Genomic DNA, 23082 nt, shown 5'->3' with positions numbered 1-23082 from the left:
AAATTAAGAACTCTTGCTGGGTGTGGTGGCTCACACCTGTAATCCCAACACTTTTGGAGGCTGAGGTGAGTGGATCACCTGAGATTGGGAGTTCAAACCAGCCTGACCAACATGTAATAACCCCATGTCTACTAAAAATACGAAATTAGCTGGGCGTCCTGGCGCATGGCTGCAATCCCAGCTACTCAGAAGGCTGAAGCAGGAGAATCACTTCAACCCAGGAGGCGGAGGTTGCAGTGAGCCAAGATTGCGCCATTGCACTCCAGCCTGGGCAACAAGAATGAAAATCCGCCTCAAAAAAAAAAAAAAAAAAAAAAAAAAAAAAAAAAAAAATCCTCACCAGAATCGTAATGACAGGACAGAAAAGCCCCTACAGTGCGACAGAGCCCACCGGCCACACACCTGACGGGGGTATGTGCAGAATGTTTTTGGTTGTTCTTGAAAATAGAAATCACCCAGCTAAACAGAAAATCGGCAAGAGACCAAAACCAGCAGAGGCTGAAGCAGGATGACCCGTGGCCATGTGCCAGACAAGATGCTCAGTCTCCTCAGTCACGGCCACTGTCCACTCAGCACCGAGGCTGAGTGCAGAAAGGTGTGCGCCCACAGGATGTGGGGCCATGGGGCTCAGTGGCATCACTGAAACAGTGAGAGGGACGGGCACAGATGCATTCCGGGACGCAACCTGAACGTGGCCTCACCTCCCTTGGGCCCTGTGCAGCCTGAAGACAGGCAGAACTTGGCTCATGGAGGAGCCTGGGAGGCCACCGGTCTTCCACCAGGACAGGCTGCGGGGAGAATGGGGCCATCGTGGGCAGCGGCAGTGATGGGGGCCTCTGGAACTCAACGGGCTGAATGTATGTGTGTTTGCAGCCTCAGTGTCACCACAGGAGTCAGCGAGGCCTGGAACCCCTCACACAGCTGCTGCAACCCTGCTGAGGCTCTGCCCACCCATGACACTCGGCCCCGCTCAAAGAAAAAGGACAGGGACAGATTCTCCTTTCCCACCTGCAGTGTGTGGGACTCCCAGGTGGGGGTGCATGGCAGACACAGACCAGGGTCCTCCACACAGGGAACTCTCCTGAGAGAAGGCCACCCAGCTGCACTGGCCCCAGGTCCCAGGCCCCTGCTGAGTCTGCATTTTCTGCTGAGTAAACGGACCGTGGCTCTTTCTGGGTGTGGACTTTCTCCCTGTGGATCTATAATTTCTCAGAAGTGGAGCCGAGACGACACCTGGAAAACGATCAATTCTTGATAAAGGGAAGGAGGTGACACGGGGGTGGCTTCCCACAGCTCTGCGTATGGGGTAGGGCCCAGGAGAGCTGCTGCCCCCCAGCCCAGCTCTGCCCCCCGCCCCCTGTGCCCCTGCCGGCCGCTTCCCTGGACGCATTCCCACTGCCAGGCGGTGGGGTGGGGGGGGGGGGTTGGGCCCACTGACACAGGGGCGGGGCTTGCAGGGACTTAGGTGGGAGGGGCTGCACCTGTTCAGGCCCTGCTGGAGGCAGTGACCAGCTGGGAAGTGGTCTGAGCAGGTGGAGGGGAACCAGGGGCCACTGTAGGCAGGTGGAGACAGAGCCCAGGGGTGACCTCGGACGTGGCCAGGCACATGTTCCTGTGCCCTCTGTGCACACAAGTCACTGTGGGGCGGCCAGGCCCTCACCAGAGGCGGGCTACAGCAAGGGGCAGGGGGGCTTGTCTGGGCCACCAGACCTGGCTCCCACCGCCGGGCCACCCCCATGCCCTCCCCGAGGATGGTGCAGGGCAAAAGCAAACAGGGGCTACCACCCTGCCAGGCATTCCTAGAAGAGGCTGGAGGCGGGGCAGTGGCGAGACACCAGTGCCCCGGGGTCACGGGAGAGGCAGGGACAGGCCTGGCCCTGGACAGCACCCTTGGCCTGGATCCCAAATAGCTGCTTCCACCCAGGCTTTAGGGAACCCCCGGGAGGAGGTGGACAGCTAGGCAGGGCACGGGGAAGGGGTGGTAGCCCCTGAGCCCCATGTAGCTGTCTGTTCAGGCCAGGGGTGGGGTCAGGACCCCAGGAGCTGCCTGGGGGGCCCCTGTCCACAACAGGAGCTGGTAAAGCCCTGGGCTCCCCAAAGCAGCCCGAGCCCCAGCCCCTCCCAGGCTGCTCCAAGGGGCCCCCACTCCTGCCCCGCTGCTCAGCCTTCCCCAGTCAGCCCTGCAGGGGGCCCGGGTACTGGCCATCAGCCCCCAGAGCCCCACCACAGCCCACCACGGGCCCCGACGGAAGCTCCCTCACCCACTGCACTGTCTGTACCCCAGGGCTTGGGGCAGATGCCAGGTGCCCGGCAGGAGGGGGTTAACAGAGTTGGGGCCAGCTGGGCTGGGCCAGCCAGGTGACAGGCGCAGGCTGCCCCACAGTGGGGAAATCCAGAGGGCAGGGTTGGCCAGCGCGGCAGACGCACCCTCCCTCGCTGCTACCTGTGGCCTGCCCTGCACTCGGGATGGCCCTGAGGAAAGGTGAGCCCCCCAGTGTCCCCAATACCTGCCCTGGGGGTGGCCAGACCATGACCTGAGTCCACTGGGAGGGGCCGGGTGTGGTCCCCAGGGAAGCTCTGCAGAGCTCAGCTCTGGGGGTCTTGGGGGGACTCCGGGGAGCCCAGGGGGAATGTGGCTGCTGGGGTTGGGAAGGGGACACAGCTGTGCCTGGCACCAGAGGGTCTCCATCCTGTTCTCAATCCTAAGGGTGCTGGCAGCGGTGCAGGGAGGAGTGCCAGGCATAGGCTGGGCAAGCAGGAGCCTTTAGCTCCCAGAATGGCGGGCACAGTAACGGGGGAGGTGCCCCTCACACCCTGCATTGTGGGCCTGGCCCAGGCAGGAGATGGTGGCTTCTACCCCACTGTCTTTGTGGGGTGCTCCCTTGCGGCTTCTACCACCCCTAAGCCTGAGCTGAGCTCTAGCGCTGTCTCAGGCCACCCCCAAATGATCGTGACAGAAGGGCATTTGGGGGGCTCCACCTGACTGCACCCACCACCATCGCAGCGATCCCACACTCTGAGGACAGGGTCAGGCCATGCTGTAGAGGTTCTGGGTCACTGCTGTTTGGGAGGTTGCTGGCCCTGGCCGGGTCTGTAGGGCCTGTGGCACCTTGTCCTGAGAGGCAATGTGACCCGTGGCAGCCGAGGCCTGAGTTCCTAACTGCCCACCAACACTGGTGCCCAGGTCTTCTACACAGCACTGGGCTGAGGCCTGGATGCAGGAAGATGAGACCCCGCTGAGGGGGCCTAACTCGGGCAGAAGGTGCCTAGACCCCTGTTCTGCCTCTGAGAGCAGCGAGTGAGTGCCCACCCAGACCGACTTGAAAATATTCTGAAAATGGCCAGACCTGGGCCCACGGCTCAGCTCCCTCCCCTTCCTCCAGGCCAGCGTGCAGTTGCCACATGGTCAGAAAGGCCCAAGCCCCAGCCTGGCTGAGCCCACGTGGCCTGCGTAGAGATGCAGAGCCAAGCCCTCGGTGTCTGTGCAGCCGGGCGGGGCGGCCACTCCACCGTCCCCTGGGGTGGGAAGCTTCTGAGCTGGAGGACCCGGGGGGCTCACCGGCTTCTTCGCGTCTCGGGGGTGAGCTGGGGTCTGCGTTTGCACCCGAGTGCCGCTTTCAGCTGTTCTGGCATCAGCCTCACAGGGCAGAGCCTGCCTTGGGCTGCCTCCCCAAGCCTCTCCCCCCGCAGGAGACCTGGCCCTGGCGCTGCTGCTGTCCTGGGTGGTACTGGGCCCCTGCAGCCTGGAGGGAGCAGAGCCCGGAACACCGGGGGACCCCGAGGGCCCAGCGTGCCCGGCCGCCTGTGTTTGCAGCTATGACGGCGACGCAGAGGAGCTGAGTGTCTTCTGCAGCTCCAGGAACCTCACACGCCTGCCAGACGGCATCCCGGGCGGCACCCAGGCCCTGTGGCTGGACGGGAACAACCTGTCATCCATCCCCCCGGCGGCCTTCCAGAACCTCTCTAGCCTGGGCTTCCTCAACCTGCAGGGTGGCCTGCTGGGCAGCCTGGAGCCGCAGGCGCTGCTGGGCCTGCAGAACCTGTGCCACCTGCACCTGGAGCGGAACCAGCTGCGCAGCCTGGCTGTGGGCACGTTTGCGCACACGCCCGCGCTGGCCACGCTCGGCCTCAGCAACAACCGCCTGAGCCGGCTGGAGGACGGGCTCTTCGAGGGCCTCGGCAGCCTCTGGGACCTCAACCTCGGCTGGAACGGCCTGGCCGTGCTCCCCGACGCGGCGTTCCGTGGCCTGGGCGGCCTGCGCGAGCTGGTGCTGGCGGGCAACAGGCTGGCCTACCTGCAGCCTGCGCTCTTCAGCGGCCTGGCCGAGCTCCGGGAGCTGGACCTGAGCAGGAACGCGCTGCGGGCCATCAAGGCCAACGTGTTCGCGCAGCTGCCCCGGCTCCAGAAGCTCTACCTGGACCGCAACCTCATCGCCGCCGTGGCCCCCGGCGCCTTCCTGGGCCTGAAGGCGCTGCGCTGGCTGGACCTGTCCCACAACCGCGTGGCCGGGCTCCTGGAGGACACGTTCCCCGGCCTGCTGGGCCTGCGCGTGCTGCGGCTGTCCCACAACGCCATCGCCGGCCTGCGGCCCCGCACGTTCAGGGACCTGCACTCCCTGGAGGAGCTGCAGCTGGGCCACAACCGCATCCGCCAGCTGGCCGAGCGCAGCTTCGAGGGCCTGGGCCAGCTCGAGGTGCTCACGCTGGACCACAACCAGCTGCAGGAGCTCAAGGCGGGCGCCTTCCTCGGCCTCGCCAACGTGGCGGTCATGAAACTCTCCGGAAACTGTCTCCGGAACCTTCCCGAGCAGGTGTTCCGGGGCCTGGGCAAGCTGCACAGCCTGCACCTGGAGGGCAGCTGCCTGGGCCGCGTCCGCCCGCACACGTTCGCCGGCCTCTCGGGGCTGCGCCGGCTCTTCCTCAAGGACAACGGCCTCGAGGGCATTGAAGAGCAGAGCCTGTGGGGGCTGGCGGAGCTGCAGGAGCTGGACCTCACCGCCAACCGGCTCACGCACCTGCCCCCGCGGCTCTTCCAGGGCCTGGGCAAGCTGGAGTACCTGCTGCTGTCCCACAACCGCCTGGTGGAGCTGCCGGCGGACGCCCTGGGCCCCCTGCAGCGGGTCTTCTGGCTGGACGTCTCGCACAACCGCCTGGAGGCACTGCCCGACGGCCTCCTGGCACCACTGGGGCAGCTGCGCTACCTCAGCCTCAGGAACAATTCCCTGCGGACCTTCACGCCGCAGCCCCCTGGCCTGGAGCTCCTGTGGCTGCAGGGGAACCCCTGGGACTGCCACTGCCCCCTTAAGGCGCTACGGGACTTCGCCCTGCAGAACCCCCGCGCTGTGCCCCGCTTTGTCCGGGCCGTCTGTGAGGGAGACGACTGCCAGCCCCCCACATACACCTACAACAACATCACCTGCGCCAGCCCGCCCGAGGTCACCGGCCTCGACCTGCGGGATCTCAGTGAGGCCCACTTCATGCCCTGCTGACCGGGGCCCCTCGCGTGGCTTACCCTGTGCAGGGGACAGGTCCTCTGCGTCCTCGGGGCCTGGCAGATATCCGGCCCCGTGCTGTGCCCTTGCTGAAAGACAGAAGGGCCTGACTGGGGTGGGAGGCGCGGCAGCCTTCCCCCGGTGTTATCAATTAAAGGCAAACACAGTTGAATCTAATGGGCGCAGCGCGTGACTGCAAGCGTGAAATCAGGGAAGGGGGCTGGGTGCGTGGCACACACGTGGGGTCTCAGAACTTTGCAAGGCCAAGGTGGGCGAATTGCTGGAGCCCACGGGTTCAAGACCGGCCTGGGGAACACAGGGAGAGCCCATCCCCACAAAAAAATAAATTAGCCAGGCATGGCAGCCCATGCCTGTGGTCCTAGGGAGGCTGGGACAGGAGGATCACCAGCGTCTGGGAGGTAGAGACTGCCATGAGCCCAGATTGTACCACTGCACTCCAGCCTGGGCGACAGAGCAAGACTGCCTCAAAAAAACACACCTGGCTTAGGGGAGGGGAGGGTGGCATTGTCTGGGTGCGCCTTGGTATCCTCACCTTTGCCCTGAGGGGCTTGGCCATGCCCAGAGCCCCTGCCGGGACACAGCCCCTCCACTTCAGTGGCCGACCGACCCCCTTGAGTCCTCCTGATCCCTGCGGCTGCCCCCCGGGTTCCCCTCAGGAAAACGGCACCAACTCGAATCCTGGGAGCTCCACAACTCACCCCTCCTCTTCAAGGCATCGCCCAGAGGACCAAGCAGCCAGTGCGCGGCTGAGGTGGGGCAGGCAGTGAGCACAGGGCGTGGCGTCAGTCTGGCGTGGGCAGCCACCCCTGCAGCAGGACCCCGGCATCCTCCCACCTACCTAGGGACGGCGGGGTTGGTTCCTGGCCCTCACCTCCAGGGTCCTCCCCTGCTGAAGGCCCAGCTCTTCCTTTGGGAAAAATGGCACGTTCTGCTTTCTGGAATGGCTTTCCTTCTGCGTCTCCCTGAGAAGAGCTGCAGGGGCCCCTGCGACTCAGAGCTCCCCTATCCCCCACCTCTGGTCTCAGTCCCTCGGAGGGGCCCCCGCAGTGTCTGGGGGGCTGTTCTTCCATGGCAAAGCCACTGGGTCTCAGGTTTATCATAAAATCTCTCTGAACTCCCACGAAAGGAACAGGGGCTGGCTGACAATGGAGCTAAGGACTCACCAGCCCAGCCCAGGAAGACAGAAGCGGATGCCGTCTGACCCCTAAGGACAGAAAACTCTAGAAGCATCAGACTTGTAACCATGGCAGTGCATTTAATGGCACGCTCCTCCCACTTAGAAGACATGTCTGAGGTCAGTTCACTCCCTTAGGAGGCACCTCCCCAGCTGAACACAGACCACAGTGACCCCAGGCTGCTGGGGACCTGGGGCCCCGTGAGGCCTGCAGGAGTCCCAGGGGCTCTGTGACTGTGTGGACACGCGGCCGCGGGGTGCAGGTGGGAAACGTGAATGGACGACGCCCCAGGCCGCCTGCCACATGGCCCCAGAGCACCCGGCCCCGAGCTGCCCTCTCAGCCACAGGCCATGCAGGCAGAGCTGCTGACGCCCGACTCCTCCCTGGGGCAGGGCTGGCTGGGGAGACGCTCCCCTGATCACGATGCCTGGGCCTGCCCCTGCAGGGCCCGGACCTGAGCCCAGGCCGCTCCGTTGCTCTGAGAAGCTGGAGAGAGTCCTCGGTGGCTCTGGGAGGCAGCTGCAGGGTGGCCTTAGTCAGGGAAGGCACATGGGTGTCGTGTCCAGGATCTTCTGGGCTATGGAGCTGAGCGCGGCGAAGGCGGGGCTCCCAGGGAACTCCTGGATGAAGTCATGGCCCTCCTCCAGGCTCCTCGTGAGCTCAGGGTCCAAGGGCACAGAGCCTGCACAGCACAGTGAAGCCAGGGAGGCGAGGGCACCGTGTTCACACCTCCCGCTCCCAGCATGGGCTCGGCTGGACAAAAGCAGACACCATCCGAACCACCCGAGGCCACAGAGGGGGCGGAGGTGCTGCCCAGAGGCTTCCACCTCCGGCTGGGTCCTGTGGCCCCTGAGCATGCCTTGAGAAGGCCGAGGGTGGATGAGCCACAGGTCACAGTGCTGCGTGTGGCCTGAGGAGAGAGGAGGAAACAGCTCCCGTCCCCTCCTCCCCTCGGGCGCTGGGGTCACAGAGGTCAAGCCCGCCCAGGGCAGAGGCTGTGGACAGGGAGGCCGGGACCCCAGCACCAGGTCAGGATACTCACCTAAGAAGGGCACCCCAGCAAGCCGGGCCAGCTCCTCCCCGCCGCCCCTGGAGAAGACGCTGATGCACTCCTAAGAGAGGGTGGTGAGCCCAGCGCCACACAAGGCCCCACCCGGCCTGCCTGCCACCCCCGCCATCAGGTGCTGCCTCGGCCCTGCAGCCCCCGGGGCTCACCGCGCAGTGTGGGCAGGTGAAGCCACTCATGTTCTCCACGATCCCCATCACCCGCAAGCCCGTCTTTCTGCAGAAGGTCAGCTCACGCCTCACATCCCCTACGGACACCGCCTGCAGGGTAGGAGCCAAGGTTGCCAGTCGGCCAGGCTGGGCCAGGTGCACAGGCAGGGACACTGGCCCAGCCCACTGGGAAGCTGCCCACAGGGGCTCCGGAAGGCTGGCGGTACCTGAGGTGTAGTGACCACAAGGGCCCCCAGGGGCTGGTAGGGCCTCAGGGCTTCCACAGTGGCCATGTGCTCGTCGGAGGTCCCCGGGGGCGTGTCCACCACCAGGAAGTCTAGCTCCCCCCCAGGCCACGTCAGACACAAACTGCTTTATCAGTGCTGCAAAGACAGGGCTGTCAGGGCAGGGCAGGTCTGCACATGCGGCCCCACGCTGCTAAGAACTGGCCAGGTCAGACTGAGGGGCTGGAGCCCAGCATGCGTCACCGGCCACCAGCCTCCATCACAGGTTCTTGGAAGGTCCCGGCCCACTGCAGGAGCCAGCCAGGCCCTGACCAGGAGCAGAGATGGGGCCAGGGCCATCTACAGCGTATCACCCCTGCCCACAAAGTACGTGCTGACTCCCCGAGGCCCCAAATCAGAACACGGAGCCAGGACCCTCGGGGGTCTGTACCCACAAGTGGGAGTACTCACATTCTCCGTGGCAGACACTCCACAGGTGCACCCCAAGCCTGTACCTCACTCCCACCAGCCTCTCCCTGCTCCAGAGGCACCAGAACCACCTCAGCTTTACCCCCACGACCTCCCACATTGGGGCCTCAGATCCCTGCATGCCATGGCCAGGGTCTCGGCAAGCCCACCCCTCTGGCTGCGTGACAGCATGGACTCAACTTAAGCCACACCACCAGCCAGAGTGCCGTCCCTGGTCGTGGTGTCACGTGTGGGTCCCCAGGCCCGGCTACTAGAAGGGAGCATTTCCACGGAAGAGGCCAGCACCGACGCTCACCGCCTTCCCCAGGACAGCGGCGCCCCGCCCATTATTACCGTTTTTCTTGGGGCCTCTCCACACCACGGCCTCGTCCGGCTTCTCCAGCAGGAAGCCCACGGACATGAGCGAGATGCTCTGCTCGCGGTCCAGAAAGACGGGTGCCCAGCCGCGGTCGCACTGGTGCACGGCCCTACCCTGCGCCCCGAGCATGCGGGGGATGCTGGGGCCGCACAGGTCCACGTCCAGGATCCCCACCTGCAAGGAGCAGCACAGCCTAGGCCAGGGGCACTGCCAGGCCTCCGAGGGGATGCGGGCGGCTGCCCGGGGCACCGCCCAGTGAGGGTCAGGGCGCTCACCTTCTTGCCTGCATGGTGCAGTGCCAGGGCCAGCTCCGTGGAGATGGTGCTTTTCCCAACGCCCCCCTTTCCCGACAGGACCAGGATGATGTGCCTGACGCCGGCCAGGTTTCCAGGCTCTGGTCAGAAGCACGAGGAAGGTCAGGGCCCCCCGCGCCCACTGTACCCAAACACACGGGGTTGCCCAGCACCTCCCGCACCCACAGCGGAGTGGTAGGGAATGGCCAGACCCAGAGGCAGCCCCTGTCCCGTATCAACCCGATGTAAAGACCTCCAGCCGGGTGCCCTGCAGCCCCAGCCCAGCGAGCGTCCCTCTAAGACCACTGCACTTCCTGCACCTGCCTGAGGCGGCGCTGCTAAGAGCAGAAAGTGCCAACGTGCCTCTCAGTGCTGGCAAGGGTGATGCCTTCCTTCATGCGCAGGTGTGTGTGCAAGCTAGCAAACGTGAGCGACATGATCATCAAACTGCCAGCCCCCCGCTATTTCTAACGGGAGGCAGAAGAGACTCCACTCTTTCCCCAGCCTGTGCAGCCGGACTCAGCAGAGGCAGCACAGGCTGCCCTGAGCCTCCAGTTCTCAGGAGGGACGCTGGCAGCTGAGGGCCCAGGGTGGCCACAACCATGCGTCGCACGTCGGCGACCCCTGGCTCTCGGCCCTGCAATGCGCGGTAGGTGAGGGCCGCCGACCACTCCCCGCACAGCCCTGTCCCCCAGTTCCTCTTCCTTCCAGGGTCTCATCCTGTCCCTGCCACGAGGTAGGGTCTGCTGTGTGCAGACACTCTGACAAACCCCTGCCTTCTCCCCTCAGCGCCACCGCTGAGGCTACGCCCCTTGTATCCAGCAAGCTGCTCCATCCCTGACAGGTCCTCGGAGGACCAACGCCTCCTCCTGACCCACCTCTCAAGAGCAGGTTGAGAGGCTCCCAAGTCCACAACCTCCCAGGGCAACCTGGCATGCAGGCAGGTCCTCGGACCTACAGAGCCTGCCTGTGGTCTTCGCAGAAAGGGCAGCCCCACACTCCCGCAAACACCCAGCCCTGAGACCAGGGCCTCACGGTCACCCTGGAAGCAATCAAAGAGGTTCTGACGTAAATCACTTTTAATACCAAGAGATACTGGAGGTGCACTGTGCAGAGCCTGGCAAGCATGTCTGCGGCTGCCGGGGACCCCGTGAGGCCTGGGTCCCGACTGCCAGCGGCCATCAGTGCTAACCCCCGGGGGCTCTCCTCACTGGCAGACATGGGGACTGTGACCATCTGGCGAGTTGGGCTGAGCACCACTCCGGGCACGGACGCCAGTGTCAGGCAACTGGGAGGGGGAGGTCCCTCCCAGACAACAACCCTGAGGGTTCCCCAAGAACAAGAACTTTCCACTTCTCAGCAAACTGAAACAGCTCCTAGGCAGACACCCGGCAAAGCGCAGTCAGTGTGGGCCTGCCGGGTGCTGCAGCTGTGACCTGCCCGGACTAGGCCTTTCGAATTTTTATGTGCCTATTTTCCCCACGTAAAGAAAGCTTAGGGCTGGGCGCGGTGGCTCACGCCTGTAATCCCAGCACTGTGGGAGGCCAAGGCGGGTGGACCCTCTGAGGTCAGGAGTTTGAGACCAGCCTGGCCAACCTGGTAAAACCCTCCACTAAAGACTTAAAAAAGCAGCCAGGTGTGGTGGCGCATTCCTGTAATCCCAGCTACTTGGGAGGATAAGGCAGGAGAACTGCTTGAACCGGAGAGGCGAAGGTTGCAGTGGGCCGAGATCGACAATGTGCCACTGCACTCCAGCCTGGGAGACGCGGACAACCTCTGTCTCCCACATCCCCAAAATATAAAAGCTTGGACTAGGTGCACTGACTCACACCTGTAATCCCAGCAGTTTGAGAGGCCAAAGAGGAGTCACTTCAGTCCCGGAAGAGTTTCAGACCACTCTCAGTAATGGAGTAAGACCCCATGTCTACACATCAAAAAGCTTCCATCAATCTCAGCAATAGCCTTACTCTGTAGTAACTTTCCTGATTAGAAAGTCCGGCTTTTCCAGGCTTCTCCTCTGGAGTAAGACTCCAGCGCTGGGTTTCTAACCTGTCAGGGTTGTGCTACCAGACCTTGCTGTCCGAAGAATGTTTTCCTTTTGGTCAGAACTCCAGGTCTCGCAGGTAAATGCGGCTCCCACTACTTAAGAGGGCCCGTGGTGCTCATCTGGCAAAGGGCTCATACCCACTGCGTGAATTCTGTCTGATGAAACTTTCACATTTCTAAAGGCTTAGAGCGCCATTTCCTCGAAGAACTAAAAGCATATGAAACGCTGGCTGCTGTCTTACTTTCATGACTATGCGCATATGATTTATTTAGAAACAGGGTGTCGCTCTTCACCAGGCTGCGGTGCAGCAGGACCAGGGCCTCGACCTGGCGACCTCCAAGACAGTGGGGCCCACGGGCGCCACCACTCCCGCCTGCAAAGTGGTGCTCAACACAGTTCCCTTTAAGACCTCCCCCTAGGCCGGGCGCGGTGGCTCACCCCTACAGTCCCAGCACTGTGGGAGGCAGGGGTGGGTGGATCACGAGGTCAGGAGTTCCAGCCTGACCAACAGGGTGAAACCCCGTGTCTACTGAAAGTACAGAAATCACCCGGGCGTGGTGGCGGGAGCCTGAATCTCAGCTATTCGGGAGGCTGAGGCGGAGGCTGCAGCGAGTCGAGATCACGCCGCTGCACTCCGGCCTGGGTAACACAGCGAGACGCCGTCTCTAAATAGATAAATAAAAATAAAACCTCCCCAATTCCACGACTCAGGTCTCCGGGGTCACGGGGTTTTCACATCGAAGCCGCAGCATGCGCGAAACGACCGTGTAGAGAAAACGCCCGCGCCGCGACCTCTGGCTCGGTCCAGCCACGGAGGCCGGTGATGGTCGCACTGGAGGTGCGCGACGCAGCGAGGCCGCCCCGGAAAGGGGCGCGGCGGGGTCCCAAGTGAGGCCCTGTGCCGGCCCCGCACTCACCCGCCGCCGCCGCCTCCATCCCGCCGCCGGCCGGAGCTCGCGGCTACCCGGCGCTTCCGCCCGCGGGCCGTCAGCCTTCCAACCAGAGCGAAGGGCCTTCTAGCCAATGGGCAGTGCGCGCCCGCCCCTGGATCCTCTTGATAGGCCTATTCCTGCCGTCTCAGCCAATCAAATCTCTTCGGGCCGGTCCCTCAGATTCCGGCGCAGATGAGGACATGGAGGCGGACCTACTTTTGTGTCAATTTGGACTGCGGAACCGCCTCCCGCCGGCCGCCAATGGGCGCGCGGGCTTTGTCTCCAACCTCTTGGATGTTGACCAATAGAAATGTTGGTTCGGGATTGACAGATACTGAAACCTCTAGGCAGTAGCTTTGTCTCCTGACTCCCGCCCCCTTCTTCTGAAGCTCCTAGCCGGGCGTGCCCGCCCCTCGTCGCCGGAGCCAATGGGCGCAGGGGGCGGGGATTGTTTACGTCTCGCGCCTGGGCGGAAAGTGGGTCAGGGCCTGGCCGGCTGAGCGCGCGACGGGGGCTGCAGGTGAGCGGCGTAGGGGGGCGCGGGCCGCGGTCCCGGGCTCTGGGCGGGCGCGCTGACCTTGCGGGCGCGGCGGGAGCAGCGCGGCCAGGGCGCCGCCTTTGTTCCTCTCCGGGGCCCGCGCGCCCGCAGGAGGGGACAGCTGGGCCGGGCGGCCGCCGCGGAGGGCGGTTCCGGCTGCACCCGCACTCGCCTGGCGCTGGGCAGGGCTCGGCGGTCTGGGCGCCGCGATCCACCCAGCCTCCCTACGACCCGGTTCCAGCGGGCGTTGCCGGCCCCGAGCCCGGCGCAAGGGTCGGCTGTGGAAGGCGAGGCGGAACCCGCGGGGCGCAGCGCGGGGACCCCGGAGCCGGCGAGGGGCCCGGCAGGCGGCTGGGGACGCGCGGACCTGGCCCTCGCAGCCTTTTGCATGCCATGCCGGCGCAGCGGCCAGCGCTCAGCAGGTTTTCAGATTTGCGTCTCACGAGGAGCCTTGGCGGTAGCGAGCGGAGGGGAAAACGGGCTGCGCGGCCCTGGAGCGGGTGGCGGGAGGAGGATGCCGGCGGGCGCGGCGGCGGGGCCGGGCAGGAAGGGGAGGTGTCGGGCAGGGGTGACCGCCGTGCTTCTGGCATGAGGAACTGGAAGGCCGGAGATGCCGTTTGTCAAACTGGATGACGGAGGAGGAGCGAGAGGAGGTTTGAGATGCCTGCGGGACAGCCAGGTTCATGAGGTGGAGCTGGAGAGGGGCTGGGATTCGCAGTCCGGAGTCATGGGTGTCTGGGTGGCGTTTCGCAGGCTCTACCTAGGTTTTATTGAGCTGCTCAGATCCTGGAGTGAGGTACGGGCTCCTGAAGCGTTCTGGAGCCCTAGCTGGGCACCGGCGCCCCCCTGCAGTCTCCACCTTCGAGCAGGTCAGTGGCCCAGCCTGGAAGGAGTCTTCCTTTGCCCAGAGCCTGTGTTTTCTTACAGATTCTCTCCACCATGGCCAGACGCCCCCGGAGCAGCAGGGCCTGGCACTTCGTCCTGAGTGCAGCCCGCCGAGACGCAGAGGCCCGGGCCGTGGCTCTGGCAGGCTCCCCTAACTGGGGCTATGACTCTGATGGGCAGGTAGGTGCCAGCAGGTGAGGCGGACCTGGTTGGGCTAAGGTGTGGAGATGCCCTAGGCAGGCGGGCAGGCATTAGCTGATCAGGGAATCATAGGGAAACATGCTTTTGAGTCCAGAGCACCAGGCCAACCCTGGGCCTGTCTCCTGGGTGCACCACGTCCAGTGAGACTCTTCAATTTGGCAAAGGACACACAGCCTCAGGGGTGACATGCCTCCAAACAGACACTGCATCCTTCACTGTGCCCTCTCCTGGGAAAAGCATGGTGTATGGAGAGATTGGTATTTGCTTTTGTTTCATTCAACAGAAGCTCTCTGCTCTGGGGCTGGGCACTGCGGCTCACACCTATAATTCTAGCACTTTGGGAGGCTGAAGTGGGAGGATCACTTGAGACCAGGAGTTTGAGACCAGCTTGGGCAACACGGTGAAACTCTGTCTCTACAAAAATTTTAAAAATTTACCAGGCGTGGTGGCACGCGCCTGTAGTTCCAACTACTCAGGAGGCTGAGGTGGGAGGATCGCTTGAACTAGGGAGGTCAAGGCTGCAGTGAACTGTGAACAAAACTGCATTCTAGCCTGGGTGACAGAGCTAGACCCAGACTGGAAAAAAGAAAAATTCTTTGGTTTGCCCGGCCGGTTTCTGGGGTGATGACAGTCAGCTTGTTGTGTGTCCTTCCAGACGTTTATTCTGCTGGTACAAACACATATGCTGTTCACATATATGTGTATTAAAAAAAAATCGTTGGAGAAATTTCTGCACCTTCCCTGCTCAGGGAGGCCCAGGAACCTGAAGGTGGTCACAACAGCTCAGGTGTTTGTGGCATGGCTGGTCTGATATGCCTGTGGGCTTTGCAGGCAGAGCCACCTTTGGCCCCTGACCCCTGCCTTGATAGGCCCTGGGGGCAGCTGCCTGGCCTGAAGGGTTGCAGTGAGGCTGGGAGGGGTAGGGGTCCCGATAGGGGATGACTTCCCAATGGGTTTCCTGAGCTCTGCCTCGGACCAGAGCATAAGACTGGCTGCGCCTTCCTGCCCCACTTCCTGCTGCCGCAGGTCTTGTACCCTGGAGCAGTCTGTCCCCGCCTTGGAGGACGTGGGCGTGTCCACAGGCCAGTGTCTGACACATGCATGCTGCTTGTCCTTGGTCACCATGGGCTGTGTCCTTCCGGGGCTGCTGCTCGCGTGACCAGCACTGCTCTCTGCTGTCATAGCTGCCCTGTGCTATTGTTCAGGTTCAGCCAGGTGTCCTGGGAGGGGCTGGGCTCCTCTCTCTGAGTAAGGACTCCCTGAGCCCAGTGGGCCCACTATGTTTTGGGGGCATGTTGGGAAACAGGGTTTTTAGCCACTGGGTGGGCACTGTCCTGCACTCTCCTGAAGCTCCCTGCTCCAGCGGGGGAAAGGCCCCAACCTGCCTTCCCGCCTGCCTCTAGGTCATGTGGCCTGGAGCACTGTCCTGGGCCCACCTGGGCCACACAGGCTGGTGGCTGTGGGTTGCAGGCCTGCCTGCAGTTTGGGTAGTGTCTTGACACACATGTTGTGTGTCCTCTTTCACCAAATGGGCCTGCATATGTTGTGGGCAGGAGGCGGGTACCTCCCTTCCTTCTGCCAGAAGCTAGCAAGAGTGTAGCCTGTCTCCTCTCCAGGAAGCTTGGCCCTGGGCCTACAGTGCAAGTGGTCAGTTCTGTGCCCTGGCTGCTGGCTCCGTGGGCCTGCCCTGGCTTTCGGGACCCCCACCTCTAGGCAGTGGGGTAGAGTACTCTGCGCTTGCCTTGTCTGTGGGGTGGGGCCATCCCCTCCGGAGAGGACAGTGGCCTGGCACCTGAAAGCTGGTGGCATCCCATGTCATGGTTCCCTGTGGCTTCTGGGGGCACATCACCCTCTGGAACAGCTCCCAACCTGTGCCCTAACTGTCCCAAGGCCTATGCCACGGGGACGCCTCACTCACTTAGTGCTCTCCCTGCTGACCCCATGGTCCATTTAGCCCCTGGGTGTGACAGGGAGGAGGCTGGGAAGGGCGCCACCTCCCACAAGCTTACATTCTTGTTGGAAGAAGCCAAGAATCTGGACAAAGAACTTCAGACAAGCACGAGAAGGAACAGGAATGAAGGGTCTGGAGAAGCCTTAGGGAGGTGACATCTGAAGGTGGCATCAGGAGGGGCAGGGCCTGTAGTGGGTGCTGGGCAGCAGGACCCTGTGGTAAGGCAGGGTCTGCTGAGGTTATAGGAAGGTCATTGGGCCACAGTGTAGTGGGTGGCCAGGTGGCTGCAGCTGGGCCCGCTGAGGGGGTAGTGGTCTTGTCTGGGACCCCAGCAGGGCTGGCCAAGCAGGAAAGGTACCCACACCATCTCAGCTCTGGGCAGCTGGGCTCGGCTCAGGGCTCATCCCCTGTCTAGAAACCACTTGGAGGCCAGGCAGCCTTGAGTGTGCTCAGTAGCCGGGCCTCCAGGGCCCTCCTGCTCGTGCAGAATGGGGGAGAGCTGAGCCTGTTGTGAAGGAGACTGGGCTGTGCACTTGGGATACTGTGGAATCCTTGGAGGCCTGAACCCCTATCCTTTCCTGGGTGGGTGAGGGCCATGGGAGGAAGATACTTAAGCTGGGCTGGCAGAGGGCACGGGTGAGAGGGCAGAAGGTGGGGAACAGCTGGCCCTTCTCTCCCAGCACAGCGACTCGGACTCAGACCCCGAGTACTCCACGCTGCCACCATCGATCCCCAGCGCGGTGCCCGTGACCGGCGAGTCGTTCTGTGACTGTGCCGGGCAGAGTGAGGCTTCCTTCTGTAGCAGCCTGCACTCAGCCCACAGGGGCAAAGACTGCCGCTGTGGAGAGGAAGACGAGTGTGAGCTTGGGAGCCGGCCCCTGATGGGACAACACTGGCGGGTGGGCCTGGGGGGAAGGCAGGGCGGAGCCCCTTGGAGCTCTCAGGGCTGCCCCAGCCTGGGCCTCTCTTGCAGATTTTGACTGGGTGTGGGATGACCTGAATAAATCATCAGCCACCCTGCTGAGCTGTGACAACCGCAAGGTCAGCTTCCACATGGAGTACAGCTGCGGCACGGCGGCCATCCGGGGCACCAAGGAGCTTGGGGAGGGCCAGCACTTCTGGGAGATCAAGATGACCTCGCCCGTCTACGGCACTGACATGGTAAGTTGCCCTGGCTCAGGGTGCTTCTGGGGGGCCTGGCCCTAGCAGCCCAGCCCCACGCCCTCTGCCTAGCCTCCATTCCTAGATGGTGGGCATTGGGACATCGGATGTGGACCTGGACAAATACCGCCACACGTTCTGCAGCCTGCTGGGCAGGGACGAGGACAGCTGGGGCCTCTCCTACACGGGTGCGTGAGGCCCAAGGTGGGGCGGGGCCAAGCCTGGGGCTCCTCAGCTCACCCCGACCCTGGCTGCCCACAGGCCTCCTCCACCACAAGGGCGACAAGACCAGCTTCTCCTCAAGGTTCGGCCAGGGCTCCATCATTGGCGTGCACCTGGATACCTGGCACGGGACACTGACCTTCTTCAAGAACAGGAAGTGCATAGGTGAGGCAGTCACAGGACTTGTGCTCCTCCCAGCTGTCACCCTGGAGGTGGCCACCCCAGCTCAGTGGACACAGAGGTTTCCTGAAAGGCTTCGTCCCAGAAGCATGAGGCCCCGGGGTCCCAGAGGGTGGGATGGTGAGGCTGGGCTGGAGTGGCAGGGCCAGCACGTGCATGCAGGTGACTGCAGCGTGAGGCCTGAGGGGCTGCACCTGGAAGCTGGCCCCTTCCCTACCCAGGGTTCAGGCTGGGCCCTCCCTTCCAGGCGTGGCAGCCACTAAGCTGCAGAACAAGAGGTTCTACCCAATGGTGTGCTCCACGGCAGCACGCAGCAGCATGAAAGTCACCCGCTCCTGCGCCAGCGCCACCTCTCTCCAGTACCTCTGCTGCCACCGCCTGCGCCAGCTGCGGCCGGACTCGGGGGACACGCTGGAGGGCCTGCCCCTGCCACCAGGCCTCAAGCAGGTGCTGCACAACAAGCTGGGCTGGGTCCTGAGCATGAGCTGCAGCCGCCGCAAGGCTCCAGCGCCCGATCCCCAGGCGGCGGCATCGGCCCGCCCCAGCAGTCCTGAGCCCCGGCCCTGCCAGAGGAAGCGCTGCCGCCGGACCTGACCGACTTCCCAGTGGCTGCTCCCTAGGCTGCGACAGCCATTTTCTCTGTTCCTTCTGGCCACACTCCAGGGTGGAGTTGGATGAGCCATCTCTCACCTCCTGAGGCTGGGTCAGTCCTTTCTATGGGGGCTCCAGGGCCCTTCCACTGCTGTGCTGGGTGGGGAAGCAGCCACCCCAAGCCCCAGGTCTCCTGGGAGGCTGCGAGGAGAGCCTGGCTGGAGCCCGCTGTTCCCACAGGGCCTTCGTTGTTCCTAACTTGCTCTGCATGCTGTCAGCGGCAGCCCTGCCATCATAGACCTAAGTGACTGCAATAAATGTAGAGTTGTTGTCTAACACCCCGTGGCGGGAGCCAAAACATCCACGCAGAGGCCGGGCTTTTGAGCATCCCGGGCATTCTCCCAGGCCTGGCTGCCCCTCCACATCCGTGGGAGTCTCCTACGGTTTCTGGCTGAGGGTGCCACACCCCAAGCCTCCAGGTGGCAGTGGGGCCCTGGTGCTGCCTTCAGCCCCTGCCACATTGTGTGTGTGTGGAGGGGGGGTAGGGGAGACAGCTTTGCTGCTGGGCTCCCCTGTGTGTGCAGGGCTCAGCATAGGAATCACCAGCCTCTCCTGCCAGCTGCAAGCCGGAAGCCCCTCCTTTCATTCCAGCTGCCTAAAACTTTCCCTGCAACCACATACCCTCCCCCTGAGATCAGACCTGCCCAGCCAGAGACTGAGGGTCCACATGTGGCTGGGGTCCTCCCCACCACCCTGCAGGGTGTCTGGTCTGTTCCTAAGGCTGCATGCTGTTCTGGTGGTCCCAGATGTGGTCAGGAGCTCAGGTCCAGGAGGAGGTCAGGGTTGGCCGTGGTCAGGAAGAGGCAGATGCGGCGGGAGAGGTCAGGCCCCACCCTGCGGGACCGCCCATCTTCACTGGCCATCACAGGGAGGTCAGCTAGGAGGCGCAGGCGCTCCCGCTCCGTGCTGCAGGCCATGAACGCCTGGGGGCGGGCAAAGGCATGAGAGGACTTACCTGGGGACGGGGCCTTCACCTGCAGGACTGTGAGGAGGGAGGGGCCCACCTGTTGTAAAAGGCGCGGGGAGGGGAAGGCTGTGACCACAGCGTCAGCCACGGCTGGGCTGACCCGACTGAACTGCCTGATCTGCCTCCACCAGGCCCCGCGCAGCCCTGTGCCGTCTCTTGCCACCGGCTCACCCGCTGCCCAGCGCCCTACTGTGCAAAAGGAAAAGGCCTGGGATTCCCGGTACTGCCTGGAGACAGGGAGGGACAGAGAGAGGCCTTTGAGAGCCTGGGCACTCCTGAGCAGCAACCCAGTGCTGCTCTGCCCTCAAAGAGGCCGGGGAGGCCCCACTACAATGAGGCGATCCTGCCCCCTTCAGCCCAGGCGTCACGCACTTGAGGGGACACTGAGCAAGGGCCTTGGTGATGGCGCACACGTGCTGACTCAGCTCCTCCCACGAGGCCACCAACAGCACGTCCAGATTTGCCCAAAGCTGCAGGAGCACCAGAGCCTGCGGAGGAGGCAAGCCGGTGGGCATGAGCAGGAGGAAGGCTCCCCAGGACATGGCTGGTAGCTGCCCCACGTGCCAGGCTGGGAGACAAGCCCAGCCAGCAGCCCAATCAGTGGGACCCAGGCCACCTGACTCACCCAGCTCAGACAGACTCTCACCTCCTCCACCTCTGGCCAGCCCACGGCCAACTCCGCACCGGCCACCTGCAGGCTCTCTGGCTGTGTCCCACGGGGAACGTGCTGGCGAGACCTGAGCAGAGGTGACTGTCTCTCCGCGTTCCCCACGGGACCTGCCCTGCCCAAGCTCAGCCTCTGCCAGATCCCACCTGGGGAAGTGGCATCAGCTGTGCCACAGCAACCCCAGAAGTGTGCCCACCTCCCCTGAGCCCCCGTCCCAGGCACCGCTGTAAGCATAAGCGTGAACGGTACCACAGATGGGCATCCAGCCCGATGACAGCCAGGTGGGGCCGGGCAGTGATCTCGGGGGTGATCCAGGGCACCCAGCGGGTTGGGCCAGAGATCTGAAGATGACAATGCATGGTACAGTTGTTCACGGGAGGCTACGGCTCAGGGCTATGGGCCACCAGGCCACGGCCTGTTTGCAGAAGAGCAGCAGCCCTGAGAAAGAGCCAGAGGTGCCAAGAGGAGCCTCTGCTCCATTACCCCTTCTGGGAAAACCAGCTCTGTGCCTCCCATGAGGCCAAGGAAGCTAAGGAGACCCCCGGAATGGCTGCCTGGACATGTCTCAGTTCCACTAAGCCCCCTCATTCCTGGTCTACCTCCCAGAAGCTTTCTCCATCACACCCCAGAAACCTTTACGGTTATGGATCAGAGAGGAGTCCCAGCCTGCCCCATGTCCCTTGCAGCCCCATCTACAAGGGCAGGGACCGACAGTGCAAGCGCCTCCGGGCTGGGAACCCACACCTCCTAACTGTGGAGAGGGACTCCTGCCGCCACCTGAGTACCTGGGTCAGTGTAGCCACGCCCTGCAGAAACTCCTCCGGCTCCAGCAGAAGCAGCAATTCCTGTTCACCTGCAGCCCACACTTCAGGAGGCAGCTGTGGGGACAACGGCAGGCTGCCTGTCTCGGCCCCGGGTGCCCCAGAGGCCCTTCCTGGGGAGTCCAACAGCAACGTGGTTCGTAGCCCCAGCCAAGTCCAGGCCCTGCCAAGCCTGCTCTATGGTGTTCCCTTTCCTGTCAAGGGCAAGCTCGGGACAGGTCTCCACAGCCTCACTCAGGCCGGAACCCTCTCCAGCCAGCTAGGTTCTTTATCAGCAGAACGGCTTGGGCAGCTCCACTTCTCATCCTCTATCCTAGGTTTACCCATCCGCACTGCCCAGGGACAGCTCCAGGACTGAAAACAGTCGAGTCGGGGCTGGCCCTCGGGAACCCGCGACCACTCACGCTGCGGGGGCAGGGGTCGGGACTCGCTCGGGTCCACTGCAGGCTCCGCGCCGGGCGCTGGGGCTCGATGAGGCACTGGCAGCCCAGGGCCTCTAGGGCCTCCATCAGGACGTCGGCACCGGCGTCTTCCAGGAAGGCTGGGACCGGGGAAGAGGAGTGAGGTCACTGCCTCCTGCCACCCTCGTGGGCGCCGCGCCCTACCTGGCCTGGGGGCCCGGGCCGGGGAGTCTGCATTCGGCACAAGACCCCGACTGGGATGCAGGTGCCGCCCCAGGGCCCTCAGCGCGCGCGCACCGCCCCGTCGGACGGAGAATGCCGCCCGGCCGGGAAAGGCCTTTCCTACCCCGACCATCGCCCGCGCGCTCCGCCGCACCTGGGTCCACGCGCACCGCAAGGCGCCTCAGGACCTGCTCCGGCCGCAGCAGCCGCAACGCCTCGGCCGCCGCCCTGCGCTCCCCAGCTGGGTCCCGGGCTCTCGCGGCGGCCTCCGAGTGGGCGGGGCCCTCGGTGTCGGAGTCCGAGATCTCCCAGGTTGCAGGTCGCCGCTGGCCACTCCGGCCGCGGCGAGAGGCCCCCGCCCTCCCAGGTCCAACCCGCGCCATGGCCAGGACGGCTTCTCCTTTGCTTCCGGTCGCGCCCGAACACTTTAGCCTGGAACACCGGCCTCTTCCGGTGGCGGGCGGGCCTGGGGGCGCGCGGCGGCTGCAGTTTCCGGCCGGAGCGCTGAGGGGTTGGCCCCACCATGGCGCGGAAGAAGGTGCGACCGCGGCTGATCGCGGAGCTGGCACGCCGCGTGCGCGCCCTGCGGGAGCAGCAAAACCGGCCGCGCGACTCGCAGCTCTACGCCCTGGACTACGAGACTCTGACGCGGCCGTTCTCCGGACGGCGGCTGCCGGTCCGGGCCTGGGTCGACGTGCGCCGCGAGAGCCGCCTCCTGCAGCTGCTCAACCGCCTCCCGCTCTTCGGCCTGGGCCGCCTGGTCACGCGCAAGTCCTGGCTGTGGCAGCACGACGAGCCGTGCTACTGGCGCCTTACGCGGGTGCAGCCCGATCACACGGCACAGGTGCGTGCACCACGTCCGCACCCCTCTCCCGCAGCCGCCTGGTCTCCCCTCCCGGGCGGGCTTGCAGGGCGGCCCCGCCTCCCCTCCTTTCTGCAGGTTTGTGGGGCTGAGGCTCCCCCATCCTGACCTCGGAGGCAGAGAGCCTTGCGAGTTGACCCACTTTCCTCTGGCTTTGCAGAATTTGGACCACGGGAAGGCCTGGGGCATCCTGACCTTCAAAGGTAAGGCTCGGGAGAGCAGGTGCCCGGCGGTCATTGCCGGCCACCAATGGCACAGCAAATGTGTGCAGTACGCCTCTTTCCTTCCCCAGGGAAGACGGAGAGCGAGGCGCGGGAGATCGAACACGTCATGTACCATGACTGGCGGCTGGTGCCCAAGCACGAGGAGGAGGCCTTCACCGCGTTCACGCCGGCGCCCGAGAACAGCCTGCCCTCCGTGCCGTACCCCCCGCTCCTCCGGGCTATGATTCTCGCAGAACGACAGAAAAATGGAGACACAAGCACCGAGGAGCCCATGCTGAATGTGCAGAGGATACGCGTAGAACCCTGGGATTACCCTGCAAAACAGGAGACCAAAGGAAGGGCCAAGGGCACCCCGGTCTAGAACGCCAGAGCCAGCGGGTGGCCTGAGGGGCTGTGAGGCCGTGGGGACCTTGCTGATGAAAGAAACCGTCCTTGCGTTACACCTGAGTCCGCCCTCGGAGTTGGGAGTTCCCCCTCCGAGACGTGTTCTGACGGTCTGCATCGTAGTGGGGAGGGCTGGGGCAAATCGCCAACTGTCTTTCCTCTGGCCCTGCCGCCCCAACACCCAACTCGGAGGGCACGCTGGGGAAAGCGGGAAGTGCTGGTCCCCTTCCCCCATTGGAGCTCTTTCTGGTGGGATCCAGGCAGAAACTGTGAAAGAGAATAAACGGGGAAAGAAACGAAAGAAAACAAACAAGCAAAGTAAATAAAGGGGAATAAAAGAAGATAAACACAGGCCAGGGTTGTGTTTTATTTGCGCGCTCTCTAGCACCCGGGAGAGAAAGGCTGACGCTGTGGTAACGGCCCTGGTCTGGGGGCGCGGGCGGTGCGGGAGCAGGGCGTCGCGTGGGTGGAACCACCTGGTCGGGTTGTGGCGGGTACA

The 23082-nt window shown here is 63.8% G+C and overlaps 5 protein-coding genes across 12 annotated transcripts; 3 read left to right on the top strand and 2 right to left on the bottom strand.

Annotated features, from left to right (window-relative positions):
• Window positions 1–1473: 1473 nt before the first annotated feature.
• IGFALS (insulin like growth factor binding protein acid labile subunit) lies at window positions 1474–5669 on the top strand. Its single transcript, XM_032268126.1, has 2 exons — window positions 1474–2482; window positions 3691–5669. The coding sequence occupies exons 1-2, from the start codon at window positions 2467–2469 to the stop codon at window positions 5487–5489; spliced, it is 1815 nt and encodes a 604-aa protein (XP_032124017.1). The 5' UTR covers window positions 1474–2466; the 3' UTR covers window positions 5490–5669.
• Window positions 5670–6747: 1078 nt separating this feature from the next.
• Window positions 6748–12265, bottom strand: NUBP2 (nucleotide binding protein 2). The gene is given in 8 exon segments (XM_032268053.1): window positions 6748–7370; window positions 7731–7800; window positions 7904–8014; window positions 8131–8250; window positions 8252–8286; window positions 8950–9148; window positions 9250–9368; window positions 12232–12265. Coding segments are annotated over 8 exon segments (819 nt in total). The 5' UTR covers window positions 12251–12265; the 3' UTR covers window positions 6748–7224.
• Window positions 12266–12453: 188 nt separating this feature from the next.
• SPSB3 (splA/ryanodine receptor domain and SOCS box containing 3) lies at window positions 12454–18316 on the top strand. Of its 5 annotated transcripts, XM_032268049.1 has the most exons (8): window positions 12660–12766; window positions 13712–13849; window positions 14012–14123; window positions 16502–16679; window positions 16777–16982; window positions 17068–17170; window positions 17244–17369; window positions 17632–18313. In XM_032268049.1, exons 2-8 carry the CDS (start codon window positions 13833–13835, stop codon window positions 17976–17978), a joined length of 1089 nt encoding a protein of 362 aa, XP_032123940.1. In that variant the 5' UTR covers window positions 12660–12766; window positions 13712–13832; the 3' UTR covers window positions 17979–18313. The 5 variants fall into 5 exon arrangements, with proteins under 5 accessions (XP_032123942.1, XP_032123941.1, XP_032123940.1 ...); XM_032268051.1 differs by lacking the exon at window positions 14012–14123 and having other exon boundaries at window positions 12454–12766; window positions 16795–16982; window positions 17632–18316; XM_032268050.1 differs by lacking the exon at window positions 14012–14123 and having other exon boundaries at window positions 12454–12766.
• On the bottom strand, window positions 18069–21533 carry EME2 (essential meiotic structure-specific endonuclease subunit 2). 3 transcript variants are annotated; one of them, XR_004265396.1, is made up of 8 exons: window positions 21268–21533; window positions 20895–21031; window positions 20455–20547; window positions 19919–20010; window positions 19649–19739; window positions 19375–19490; window positions 18676–19229; window positions 18069–18176 (listed from the first exon to the last, which is right to left on the bottom strand). XR_004265396.1 is itself a non-coding variant. In XM_032268047.1 (8 exons), exons 1-8 carry the CDS (start codon window positions 21494–21496, stop codon window positions 18788–18790), a joined length of 1119 nt encoding a protein of 372 aa, XP_032123938.1. In that variant the 5' UTR covers window positions 21497–21533; the 3' UTR covers window positions 18468–18787. The 3 variants fall into 3 exon arrangements, 2 of the variants coding, with proteins under 2 accessions (XP_032123938.1, XP_032123937.1); XM_032268047.1 differs by lacking the exon at window positions 18069–18176 and having other exon boundaries at window positions 18468–18958; window positions 19040–19229; XM_032268046.1 differs by lacking the exon at window positions 18069–18176 and having other exon boundaries at window positions 18468–19229.
• Window positions 21534–21570: 37 nt separating this feature from the next.
• On the top strand, window positions 21571–22923 carry MRPS34 (mitochondrial ribosomal protein S34). Of its 2 annotated transcripts, none has more exons than XM_032268056.1 (3): window positions 21571–21957; window positions 22136–22178; window positions 22268–22923. In XM_032268056.1, the coding sequence occupies exons 1-3, from the start codon at window positions 21637–21639 to the stop codon at window positions 22558–22560; spliced, it is 657 nt and encodes a 218-aa protein (XP_032123947.1). In that variant the 5' UTR covers window positions 21571–21636; the 3' UTR covers window positions 22561–22923. The 2 variants fall into 2 exon arrangements, with proteins under 2 accessions (XP_032123947.1, XP_032123946.1); XM_032268055.1 differs by having other exon boundaries at window positions 21595–21957; window positions 22136–22183; window positions 22273–22923.
• The last annotated feature ends 159 nt before the right edge of the window (window positions 22924–23082 follow it).

The sequence above is a fragment of the Sapajus apella genome, unplaced genomic scaffold (genome assembly GCF_009761245.1).
Source record: "Sapajus apella isolate SASKATOON/1434 unplaced genomic scaffold, GSC_monkey_1.0 scaffold175, whole genome shotgun sequence".
NCBI lineage: Eukaryota > Metazoa > Chordata > Mammalia > Primates > Cebidae > Sapajus > Sapajus apella.
Note: the sequence above shows the minus strand (reverse complement) of the source record. Positions and strands in the feature narration are given on the sequence as shown.